Genomic DNA, 13138 nt, shown 5'->3' on the forward strand with positions numbered 1-13138 from the left:
GCACGCTTTTAATCCGGACGTGAAAATACTGCCCCCTATCCCTAAGAAGTTGTTTAAATTATTTGACAATTAAGATAGTCAAGTTAGCGACATGTCATATTTAGTCTTGTTTTCACATTAGTGGTAACTATAAATAAGTTATTCAAGTTATTGACATCCTAAGCAGTGTGCCAGACGACTTTTGGTCTCCAAAAAAGGCCCCTTTCTGTGTTTGCTAAAATTGCAGGACGAGGGCAATGCACATACAATTTCATTGCAGAAACACCTCCCTGCTAATGAGGAAACCGCTAGTTAAAATGTAGTATATCTGCTTGGAGCAAAAATGGTGAGCGAAGATTTTAGTTTTTCACAATGTATTCTGAATATTCACTATCAGCGCAAGATCGGGAGTGCTACTCAAGGAAACTCACATTAAGCTCTGTGTCTATATACTAACTCACCACTGTGGGGGAAAACTCAGGGGAGTTCTCATAGGCTGACAGCAAAAAATAGCCTCCATTTCCAGGTTGCTTATGAGTGCATTTCACATTACTTTTGGATTACAATTGTAAGGCTTGCTTGAATGTCCTGGTTAATATGTTTGTGTTATTGTCGCAAATCAACTGCTTTATACTTAAACATTTCAACTAGAAAAATGCTCTTTGGCTAGCTTTGCCATCAGCCTGAAACTGAGGGTTTGTACATTAAGTGTTTAACAAATTGGCCCATAACGTAGGCAGTCATTGTAAATAAGAATTTGTTCTTAACTGACTTGCCTAGTTAAATAAAGTTTACGTTTAAATAAATAAATAAAGTGTTTTATGACAAACTGTTTTCTGCAAATTTGTCAAGGGAACAACTTTGAGAAGGTTTTAAAACAAAGGTTTCAAACCAATTCATGAATGTAATTGAATCTAGGTATGTTTCACCTTTAACGTAATGGCATAAAAAAATTGGCTGAATATTATACAATGACTTATCAACAGCTCTAATAATTTGCCACCACAGGAATTCTACACTGGCAATTCTAGAATATACTATATATCCTACAAACCTGGTTAAACTATCATTATGACATCATGGATCAATTCTAGAATATACTATATATCCTAGAAACCTGGTTAAACTATCATTATGACATCATGGATGAATTCTAGAATATACTATATAGCCTAGAAACCTGGTTAAACTATCATTATGACCTCATGGATGGCCAGTCTTTGTATTCATAGTTTAGGGAATTCAGGGGGTAGCCCTGAGCTGAACTCAAACCTGTGTCCACTGACTGTCAAGCCAAAACCTTATAACTGTTACACCAAGATGTCTGAACTTCTTGACGAGGTCACTAGGTGTTGGGTTACGATTTCTTCAATAGCTTTCTCCTTCCCCCATCCCTCAGCTGTTTACCAAACCAAGCCTCTGGGCAGACATTTTGTTGCTGTTTAAAAAACCCACACAACCCAGCAATCTGCAGTTCAAACAATAACAAATCTGTCATTCCACCACTGTTTTGGTAATAAGATGATGATGGGGTTGGAGAAATGTAATTACAGACAGACAGACCTATGGATGCAAGGACTGAGCATCCATGATATCAACATTATAGTTTTAACCATGTTGAGACTATACAGTGTTGATTTACATTGTTTCTAAACATTGGAGTGAAAAAAGCTTATTTGGGTTTCTGATGGGGTACAACAGTTGAACTAAGTTCATGAGGCATGTTATATTCTTCAAGAATCAATTGCTATAAATAACTAATATAAAAGTCAAAATATGGATGTAGCAATTGCAGATTTCTGCTTTAACACCAAACATCTGTTCAACAACTGCAGTTTGTGCCTGTGTTAAGACAGTACTTACTAGTGTTAATCAGGGAACGGTTTCTCAAAACCATCTTACGGCTAAGTTCATCGTTAGAACCATTGGACGCTTTAAGATGCGTTTGGGAAACCGGGCCCAGATATCCAGTTTCCTCCTCTTCTTCCTCCTCCTTTTTGGATGTAACAGTCATCTCCCCCTCCTCCTCTTTCACTCCATAAACTGCATCCTCCTCTCCTTTTACTGTAACATCCTCCTCCTCTTCCTCTGTCCAGCAGTCCTCTTCTTTAGCAGGAGAGTAGCTCAGTGACCGCATAGTCGGAGATGTTAGCTAGCTAGGCTAATGCTAACTTAACCAGCCCGCTAGCTGACTAATAACAGCAACACCGTAAATATGGAATAAAATCTGATAACTAACTAGACGACAGAAGTGGTTTTAAAACACAGTGGCTAATATACACGAAAGCGTCTAAAGAGCTTTATTGGTTCGGCTATTTTGTCTAGCAAGCTACCGAGGTGGCTGACTAACTGTTGCTGCTGTTGAAAGAAGCGTTGCGTCCACTAGATTATACATCACACTAACAGCATTGCCTTAAATTCCCACACCGACATCTGCTGACTGGAGTGGGTAACGCAATTGAGTAAAATGTTTATTTTATTTTCAGACAAAAAGTTAAAGGGTAGGAATCAGGGACGTCACTAGTCCTAAGATATTCATTAGAACCCATCAGGATTCCCCCAAAAAGAAGACGCTCTGGATTGATCACTGGAGTCAGATGTGAAGGAGGAGGTTGATCATCAGGAGTCAGATGTGAAGGAGGAGGTTGATCATCAGGAGTCAGATGTGAAGGAGGAGGTTGATCATCAGGAGTCAGATGTGAAGGAGGAGGTTGATCAAGATTCAGATGTGAAGGAGGAGGTTGATCATCAGGAGTCAGATGTGAAGGAGGAGGATGATCATCAGGAGTCAGATGTGAAAGAGGAGGTTGATCATCAGTGAACCTCTGGATTGTGGCTGGGCTGGCGTTTACACTTACAGCTTGGTCATATATTTTGATACATTGAATGTTGATAACCTATGTTATATATTTGTACCTCCTGTTTCAGGAAGTGATGTCACTAGGTACTGCCCCTATATGTACAGTGCATTTGGAAAGTATTCAGACCCCTTCCCTTTTCTACAATTTGTTACGTTATTCTAAAATGGATCACATTTTTTAAAAATCCTCATCAATCTACACACAATACTACATAATGACATCACAATACCCCATAATGACATCACAATACCCCATAATGACATCACAATACCCCATAATAACAAAGCAAAAACAGGTTTTTATAAATGCTTCAAATGTAACAAAAAGAACAACTGAAATATCACATTTACATGCAGTACTAGTCAAAAGTTTGGACACACCTACTCATTCAAGGGTTTTTATTTTTTACTATTTTCTATATTGTAGTACAATAATGAAGACATCAAAACTATGAAATAACACATATGGAATCATTTAGTAAGAAAAAATGGTTTAATCAAATCAAAATAGATTTTATATTTGAGATTCTTCAAAGCAGTCACCCTTTGCCTTGATGACAGCTTTGCACACTCTTGGCATTTTCTCAACCAGCTTCATGAGGTAGTCACCTGGAATTCATTTCAATTAACAGGTGTGCCTTGTTAAATGTTAATTTGTGGAATTTCTTTCCTTCTTAATGCGTTTGAGCCAATCAATTGTGTTGTGACAAGATATGGGTGGCTCTCATGAGGATTGCCACCGGAAAGGAAGACCCAGAGTTACCTCTGCTGCAGAAGATACATTCATTAGAATTAACTGCACCTCAGATTGCAGTCCAAATAAATGCTTCATAGAGTTCAAGTAACAGACACATCTCAACATCAACTGTTCAGAGACTGCATGAATCAGGCCTTCATGGTTGAATTGCTGCATGCAAAAACACTGTTTACAAAAGCTTTGATAAAGAACAAGAAGGCCGTCACACTCTTTACAAAAAATGTGCTTTTCTTTCAAAAACAAGGGCATTTCTAAGTGACCCCAAACTTTTTAACGGTAGTATACATCTACATGATATATTGTTACACCATGTAGGAACAGTATAGACCTAGTCTGTTCATTATATACATCTACATTATGTATTGTTACGCCATGTAGGAGCAGTATAGACCTAGTCTGTTCATTATATACATCTACATGATGTATTGTTACACCATGTAGGAGCAGTATAGACCTAGTCTGTTCATTATATACATCTACAGTATGTATTGTTACACCATGTAGGAGCAGTATAGACCTAGTCTGTTCATTATATACATCTACATGATGTATTGTTACACCATGTAGGAACAGTATAGACCTAGTCTGTTCATTATATACATCTACATGATGTATTGTTACACCATGTAGGAGCAGTATAGACCTAGTCTGTTCATTATATACATCTACATGATGTATTGTTAAACCATGTAGGAGCAGTATAGACCTACAGTAGCTGGCTACTTATTTAGATGTTGTTTGACTTCATGAAAGTGCCTTAAATGTTCTGTAGTAAACATTTTTTGTTCGCACTAATCAATCAACACATTCAGGTCTTTGTATGTCTCAATAGTATTATTTTATTAAATCCATGTCAAATAATCTTGGTCTGAAAATAAAATATGATCCTCAACTGCGTTTCCCTCCAGTCAGCAGACGGCGATGTGCGTCTTCCAGGCGATGCTGCAGCGTGACGTATAATCTAGTGGAAGGTTCTTCATAAACAGCTGGTCAACCACCTCGGTAGCTTGCTAGCCAACATAGCCGAAAGATTCAAGCTATTTATACGCTTTCGGTGTATATTACCTACTGTGTATTAGACACACTTCTATGGTATCTACTTGTTAACCTATTTAATGTAATATTACGTTATTTTTTATTAGTCAGCTATAGTAGCTGGCTGGTTAAGTTAGCACTAGCCTCGTCGCCAATGATAGCTAGCTAGCTAACATCCCCGAAAATGAGCTCCCTAAACTACTCCCCTCCTGTTAAAGAAGAGGAAGTCTGCTGGACGGAGAAAGAAGCTCTGGGGCTGAACATTGTCGTGAAAGAGGAGAAGGAAGAGGAGGATGTTACAGTTCAAAAAGAAGTAGGGGGTGAGGCTGTTACAATGAAAGAAGAAGAGAAAGACGTTTCAGTGAAAGCAGAGGAGGAAGAGAAAGAGGATGGAGTTTTTGAAGTGAAAGAGGAAGGAGAGGAGGAGACAGAAGGTCAGATTAACACCAGTAAATACTCATATTTAATAACGGGGCACAAACCCTGCAGTTGTTGAACTGATGTACACCAACGTGGTTTTAAAGCAGCAATGGTTTTTGTTTTGCATACATTTTTAAATGAAAAATCAGAGTCTGGTGTAATTCCGTTACTGTGGAATTGCCCAGCTCCTAACTATACTCAACAAAAAATATAAACGCAACATGCAACAATTTAAAAGATTTTACTGAGTTACAGTTCATATAAGTCAATTGAAATAAATTCATTAGGCCCTAATCTATGGATTTCACGACTGGGCAGGTGCGCTGTCATAGGCCCACCCACTGGGGCGAAAGGCCCAGCCAAACGGAATGAGTTTTCCACACAAAAGGGCTTTATTACAGACAGAAATACTCCTCAGCACCCCCTTCTCAGACGATTCCGCATGAAACATGGGACCAACACTTTCCATGTTGCGTTTATATTTTTGTTCAGTATATAAACTTAGGAACACATGTCAGCATAGAGCCCTGAACTATAATAACAAGGCAGCAGTTTATCTGGCAGGACAGTGTGGTGTGTAGTGATCAGCAGTTTATCTGGCAGGACAGTGTGGTGTGTAGTGATGTGTTGTGTTATGGAGGCACTTTGGTGATTCTTGATGTTCACTTGTACAACTGTTCATCATTACTATTGTATCTAAATGAATTATTTTAACACAATGGTTAAAAAACTCTTGTCACAAAAATGTAATTACATGGAGCAATATACTACATTACTTCTTACATACATTTCTTGTTTTACAAACATTGCCAAGCTGCTCATTCGTTTTCTTGTTGTGATTTTTGGTGTAACCATTCACGGCAAAAAATATTTGGGCTGGTAAAAAATCAGAATGGCTTGTATTTTCTTTCATCTGCCTGCTACAGTGGCTGGTATATTCTATCATCTGCCCGCTACAGTGGCTGGTATATTCTATCATCTGCCCGCTACAGTGGCTGGTATATTCTATCATCTGCCCGCTACAGTGGCTGGTATATTCTATCATCTGCCCGCTACAGTGGCTGGTATATTCTATCATCTGCCCGCTACAGTGGCTGGTATATTCTATCATCTGCCCGCTACAGTGGCTGGTATATTCTATCATCTGCCCGCTACAGTGGCTGGTATATTCTATCATCTGCCTGTTACAGTGGCTGGTGGACCACAATCAAACTAAAACAAGACTTAGAAGACATTTGTCAAAGTTTGTAAAAACATTTAAACATTCACTACATTGACTGTCTGACTGACCTTCACACAGGAGAGAGATGGGACTATTGTGGATCATCTCTGGAGCCTCAACAACATCATGAAGCTGACGAGGCAGAGAAGAGTCTCTCCAGATCAGAACTCCTCAAGAAACACCAGCAGATACCCACAGGAAAGAAACCGCACTGCTGCTCTGACTGTGGGAAACGTTTCAAATCTTCATCAGAACTTAAAAAACACCAGCGAGTACACACAGGAGAGAAACCTTATAGCTGTGATCAGTGTGGCAAGAGTTTTACTCAGTCAAACAGCCTGAAATCACACCAGAGAACACACACAGGAGAGCAGCCATATAGCTGTGAGCAATGTGGGAAAAGCTTTTCTCAGATAGAACACCTTAAAGGACACCAGAGAACACACACAGGAGAGAAGCCTTATAGCTGTGATGTATGTGCGGATAGTTTTACTACATCAAGCCAGCTGGTAGTACACCAGCGAGTACACACAGGAGAGAAATCTTATAGCTGTAATCAGTGTGGCAAAAGTTTTACTCAGTCAAACAGCCTGAAATCACACCAGAGAACACACACAGGAGAGAAACCTTATAGCTGTGATCAATGTGGGAAAAGCTTTTCTCAGGTAGAACTCCTTATTAATAAAGGACACCAGAGAACACACACAGGAGAGAAATCTTTTAGCTGTTATCATTGTGGGAAGAGTTTTACTCAAACAGCCTGAATAGACACCAGAGAACACACACAGGAGAGAAATCTTATAGCTGTGATTAATGTGGGAAAAGCTTAGGTAGAACTTATCTGACTGAACATAAGCAAACACACACAGGAGACAAACCTTACCACTGCTCTGACTGTGGGAAGAGCTTTACTTCCCTAAGAAACCTGACACAACACCAGAGAACACACACAGGAGACATACCTTACCACTGCTCGGACTGTGGGAAGAGCTTTGCTTCCCTAAGAAGCCTGACACAACACCAGATGTGTCCTCTCTGGAAAAAAGCAGGAGCAGACATTTCTGAACTCTTAATCAACAGGCCTTTACACCCATGAATGAGTATCAATAATGTGTCACTATTTCTGAGGCTATATGATGTATCGTTCAGCAGATTTACTTTGTAATATTAATTTATTTGTTTTTATCTCTTGATTTGATTGCCAATAGCGTGAAAACCTGTCATCAAGGCAAAGGGTTTTGAAGAATATACAATACATTTTGATTTGTTTAACACTTTTTTTGGTTACTTCAGGATTGCATGTGTTATTTCATAGTTTTGATGTCTTCACTATTATTCTACAAATGTAGAAAATAGTAAAATAAAGAACAACCCTTAAATGAGTAGATGTGTCCAAACGTTTTACTGGTACAATATACAGTGGGGGAAAAAAGTATTTGATCCCCTGCTGATTTTGTACGTTTGCCCACTTACAAAGAAATGATCAGTCTATAATTTTAACGGTAGGTTTATATGAACAGTGAGAGATGGAATAACAAAACAAAAAAATCCAGAAAAACGCATGTCAAAAATGTTATAAAATGATTTGCGTTTTAATGAGGGAAATAAATATTTGATCCCTCTGCAAAACATGACTTAGTACTTGGTGGCAAAACCCTTGTTGGCCATCACAGAGGTCAGACGTTTCTTGTAGTTGGCCACCAGGTTTGCACACATCTCAGGAGGGATTTTGTCTCACTCCTCTTTGCAGATCTTCTCCAAGTCATTAAGGTTTTGAGGCTGACGTTTGGCAACTCGAACCTTAGCTCCCTCCACAGATTTTCTATGGGATTAAGGTTTGGAGACTGGCTAGGCCACTCCAGGACCTTAATGTGCTTCTTCTTGAGCCACTCCTTTGTTGCCTTGGCCGTGTGTTTTGGGTCATTGTCATGCTGGAATACCCATCCCAGACCCATTTTCAATGCCCTTGCTGAGGGAAGGAGGTTCTCACCCAAGATTTGACAGTACATGGCCCCGTCAAATGATGAGGTGAAGTTGTCCTGTCCCCTTAGCAGAAAAACACCCCCAAAGCATAATGTTTCCACCTCCATGTTTGACGGTGGAGATGGTGTTCTTGGGGTCATAGGCAGCATTCCTCCTACTCCAAACACGGCGAGTTGAGTTGATGCCAAAGAGCTCCATTTTGGTCTCATCTGACCATAACACTTTCACCAGTTGTCCTCTGAATCATTCAGATGTTCATTGGCAAACTTCAGACAGGCATGTATATGTATTCTTGAGCAGGGGGACCTTGCGGGCGCTGCAGGATTTCAGTCCTTCATGGCGTAGTGTGTTACCAATTGTTTTCTTGGTGACTATGGTCCCAGCTGCCTTGAGATCATTGACAAGATCCTCCCGTGTAGTTCTGGGCTGATTCCTCACCATTCTCATGATCATTGCAACTCCATGAGGTGAGATCTTGCATGGAGCCCCAGGCCGAGGGAGATTGACAGTTCTTTTGTGTTTCTTCCATTTGCGAATAATCGCACCAAATGTTGTCACTTTCTCACCAAGCTGCTTGGCGATGGTCTTGTAGCCCATTCCAGCCTTGTGTAGGTCTACAATCTTGTCCCTGACATTCTTGGAGAGCTCTTTGGTCTTGGCCATGGTGGAGAGTTTGGAGTCTGATTGATTGATTGCTTCTGTGGACAGGTGTCTTTTATACAGGTATCAAGCTGCGGTTAGGAGCACTCCCTTTAAGAGTGTGCTCCTAATCTCAGCTCGTTACCTGTATAAAAGACACATGGGAGCCAGAAATCTTTCTGATTGAGAGGGGGTGAAATACTTATTTCCCTCATTAAAATGCAAATCAATTTATAACGTTTTTGACATGCGTTTTCTCGATATTTTTATTGTTATTCTGTCTCTCACTGTTCAAATAAACCTAACATTAGAATTATAGACCGATCATTTCTTTGTCAGTGGGCAAACATACAAAATCAGCAGGGGATCAAATACTTCGCCTTCCCTGTGGCTCAGTTGGTAGAGTATGGTGTTTGCAACGCCAGCATGGTGTGTGCAACGCCAGGGTTGTGGGTTCGATTCCCACGGGGGGCCAGTACAATTTTTTTTTTTTTAAATGCATGAAATGAAATGTGTGCACTCACTACTGTAAGTAGCTCTGGATAAGAGCGTCTGCTAAATGACTAAAATGTCAATGTACTTTTTTCCCCCACTGGAACAAGTATTTGATACACTGCCGATTTTGCAGGCTTTCCTACTAACAAAGCATGTAGCGGTCTGTAATTTTTATCATAGGTACACTTCAACTGTGAGAGACAGAATCTAAAACAAAAATCCAGAAAATCACATTGCATGATTTTTAAGTAATTCATTTGCATTTTATTGCATGACATAAGTATTTGATCACCTACCAACCAGTAAGAATTCCGGCTCTCACAGACCTACATTTACATTACATTTTAGTCATTTAGCAGACGCTCTTATCCAGAGCGACTTACAAATTGGTGCATTCACCTATAATATCCAGTGGAACAACCACTTTACAATAGTGCATCTAAATCTGAGTTTCCATGTGACTCCCTACCGCACACAGATTGTACAATCCACTAGGTTTCATTGCATGACTTACTTGTAGATTGTGGTTGACCATTACTTTATCCTATCCCAGGTATTCCTTGAAGAGGTGGGGTTTCAGGTGTCTCCGGAAGGTGGTGATTGACTCCGCTGTCCTGGCGTCGTGAGGGAGCTTGTTCCACCATTGGGGTGCCAGAGCAGCGAACAGTTTTGACTGGGCTGAGTGGGAACTGTGCTTCCTCAGAGGTAGGGAGGCGAGCAGGCCAGAGGTGGATGAACGGAGTGCCCTTGTTTGGGTGTAGGGCCTGATCAGAGCCTGAAGGTACGGAGGTGCCGTTCCCCTCACAGCTCCGTAGGCAAGCACCATGGTCTTGTAGAGGATGCGAGCTTCGACTGGAAGCCAGTGGAGAGAGCGGAGGAGCGGGGTGACGTGAGAGAACTTGGGAAGGTTGAACACCAGACGGGCTGCGGCGTTCTGGATGAGTTGTAGGGGTTTAATGGCACAGGCAGGGAGCCCAGCCAACAGCGAGTTGCAATAATCCAGACGGGAGATGACAAGTGCCTGGATTAGGACCTGCGCCGCTTCCTGTGTGAGGCAGGATCGTACTCTGCGAATGTTGTAGAGCATGAACCTACAGGATCGGGTCACCGCCTTGATGTTGGTGGAGAACGACAGGGTGTTGTCCAGGGTCACGCCAAGGCTCTTAGCACTCTGGGAGGAGGACACAAGGGAGTTGTCAACCGTGATGGCGAGATCATGGAACGGGCAGTCCTTCCCCGGGAGGAAGAGCAGCTCCGTCTTGCCGAGGTTCAGCTTGAGGTGGTGATCCGTCATCCACACTGATATGTCTGCCAGACATGCAGAGATGCGATTCGCCACCTGGTTGTCAGAAGGGGGAAAGGAGAAGATTAATTGTGTGTCATCTGCATAGCAATGATATGAGAGACCATGTGAGGATATGACAGAGCCAAGTGACTTGGTGTATAGCGAGAATAGGAGTGGGCCAAGAACAGAGCCCTGGGGGACACCAGTGGTGAGAGCACGTGGTGCGGAGACAGATTCTCGCCACGCCACCTGGTAGGAGCGACCTGTCAGGTAGGACGCAATCCAAGCGTGCGCGGTGCCGGAGATGCCCAGCTCGGAGAGGGTGGAGAGGAGGATCTGATGGTTCACGGTATCAAAGGCAGCAGATAGGTCTAGAAGGATGAGAGCAGAGGAGAGAGAGTTAGCTTTAGCAGTGCGGAGAGCCTCCGTGACACAGAGAAGAGCAGTCTCAGTTGAATGCCCAGTCTTGAAACCTGACTGATTAGGATCAAGAAGGTCATTCTGAGAGAGATAGCAAGAGAGCTGGCCAAGGACGGCGCGTTCAAGAGTTTTGGAGAGAAAGGAAAGAAGGGATACTGGTCTGTAGTTGTTGACATCGGAGGGATCGAGTGTAGGTTTTTTCAGAAGGGGTGCAACTCTCGCTCTCTTGAAGACGGAAGGGACGTAGCCAGCGGTCAAGGATGCGTTGATGAGCGAGGTGAGGTAGGGGAGAAGGTCTCCGGAAATGGTCTGGAGAAGAGAGGAGGGGATAGGGTCAAGTGGGCAGGTTGTTGGGCGGCCGGCCGTCACAAGACGCGAGATTTCATCTGGAGAGAGAGGGGAGAAAGAGGTCAAAGCACAGGGTAGGGCAGTGTGAGCAGGACCAGCAGTGTCGTTTGACTTAGCAACGAGGATCGGATGTCGTCAACCTTCTTTTCAAAATGGTTGACGAAGTCATCCGCAGAGAGGGAGGAGGGGGGGTGGGGGAGGAGGATTCAGGAGGGAGGAGAAGGTAGCAAAGAGCTTCCTAGGGTTAGAGGCAGATGCTTGGAGTTTAGAGTGGTAGAAAGTGGCTTTAGCAGCAGAGACAGAAGAGGAAAATGTAGAGAGGAGGGAGTGAAAGGATGCCAGGTCCGCAGGGAGGCGAGTTTTCCTCCATTTCCGCTCGGCTGCCCGGAGCCCTGTTCTGTGAGCTCGCAGTGAGTCATCGAGCCACGGAGCAGGAGGGGAGGACCGAGCCGGCCTGGAGGATAGGGGACAGAGGAAATCAAAGGATGCAGAGAGGGAGGAGAGGAGGGTTGAGGAGGCAGAATCAGGAGATAGGTTGGAGAAGGTTTCAGCAGAGGGAAGAGATGATAGGATGGAAGAGGAGAGAGTAGCGGGAGAGAGAGAGCGAAGGTTGGGACGGCGCAATACCATCCGAGTAGGGGGAGAGTGAGAAGTGTTGGATGAGAGCGAGAGGGAAAAGGATACAAGGTAGTGGTCGGAGACTTGGAGGGGAGTTGCAATGAGATTAGTGGAAGAACAGCATCTAGTAAAGATGAGGTCAAGCGTATTGCCTGCCTTGTGAGTAGGGGGGGAAGGTGAGAGGGTGAGGTCGAAAGAGGAGAGGAGTGGAAAGAAGGAGGCAGAGAGGAATGAGTCGAAGGTAGACGTGGGGAGGTTAAAGTCACCCAGAACTGTGAGAGGTGAGCCATCCTCAGGAAAGGAACTTATCAAGGCGTCAAGCTCATTGATGAACTCTCCAAGGGAACCTGGAGGGCGATAAATGATAAAGATGTTAAGCTTGAAAGGGCTGGTAACTGTGACAGCATGGAATTCAAATGAGGAGATAGACAGATCTGTTAGTTTTTCTTTAAGAAGCCCTCCTGTTCTCCACTTATTACCTGTATTAACTGCACCTGTTTGAACTCGTTACCTGTATAAAAGACACCTCTCCACACACTCAATCAAACAGACTCCAACCTCTCCAAAATGGCCAAGACCAGAGAGCTGTGTAAGGACATCAGGGATAAAATTGTAGACCTGCACAAGGCTGGGATGGGCTACAGGACAATAGGCAAGCAGCTTGGTGAGAAGGCAACAACTGTTGGCGCAATTATTAGAAAATGGAAGAAGTACCATCTGAAGTTTGCCAATGACCATCTGGATGATCCAGAGGAGGAATGGGAGAAGGTCATGTGGTCTGATGAGACAAAAAATTAGCTTTTTGGTCTAAACTCCACTCGCCGTGTTTGGAGGAAGAAGAAGGATGAGTACAACCCCAAGAACACCATCCCAACCTTGAAGCATTGAGGTGGAAACATCATTCTTTGGGGATGCTTTTCTGCAAAGGGGACAGGACAACTGCACCATATTGAGGGGAGGATGGATGGGGCCATGTATCGCAAGATCTTGGCCAACAACCCCTTCCCTCAGTAAGAGCATTGAAGATGGGTCGTGGCTGGGTCTTTCAGCATGACAACGACCAGAAAAACACAGCCA

General features: G+C 43.0%; 1 protein-coding gene across 1 annotated transcript; it reads left to right on the forward strand.

The window, feature by feature from the left end:
* The first annotated feature begins 4573 nt into the window (after window positions 1–4573).
* Window positions 4574–7584, forward strand: LOC106561199 (zinc finger protein 239-like). Its single transcript, XM_045688085.1, has 2 exons — window positions 4574–5065; window positions 6352–7584. Exons 1-2 carry the CDS (start codon window positions 4816–4818, stop codon window positions 7035–7037), a joined length of 936 nt encoding a protein of 311 aa, XP_045544041.1. The 5' UTR covers window positions 4574–4815; the 3' UTR covers window positions 7038–7584.
* Window positions 7585–13138: the final 5554 nt, after the last annotated feature.

Source organism: Salmo salar, chromosome ssa01 (assembly GCF_905237065.1).
Source record: "Salmo salar chromosome ssa01, Ssal_v3.1, whole genome shotgun sequence".
In the NCBI taxonomy this organism is placed as follows: domain Eukaryota; kingdom Metazoa; phylum Chordata; class Actinopteri; order Salmoniformes; family Salmonidae; genus Salmo; species Salmo salar.

Coding starts and splice junctions, on each gene's coding strand:
- LOC106561199 (XM_045688085.1), top strand. CDS start 4,816: ATGAGCTCCCTAAACTACTCCCCTCCTGTTAAAGAAGAGGAAGTCTGC. Junction 5,066..6,351: donor AGGAGAGGAGGAGACAGAAG/GTCAGATTAACA, acceptor ACCTTCACACAG/GAGAGAGATGGGACTATTGT.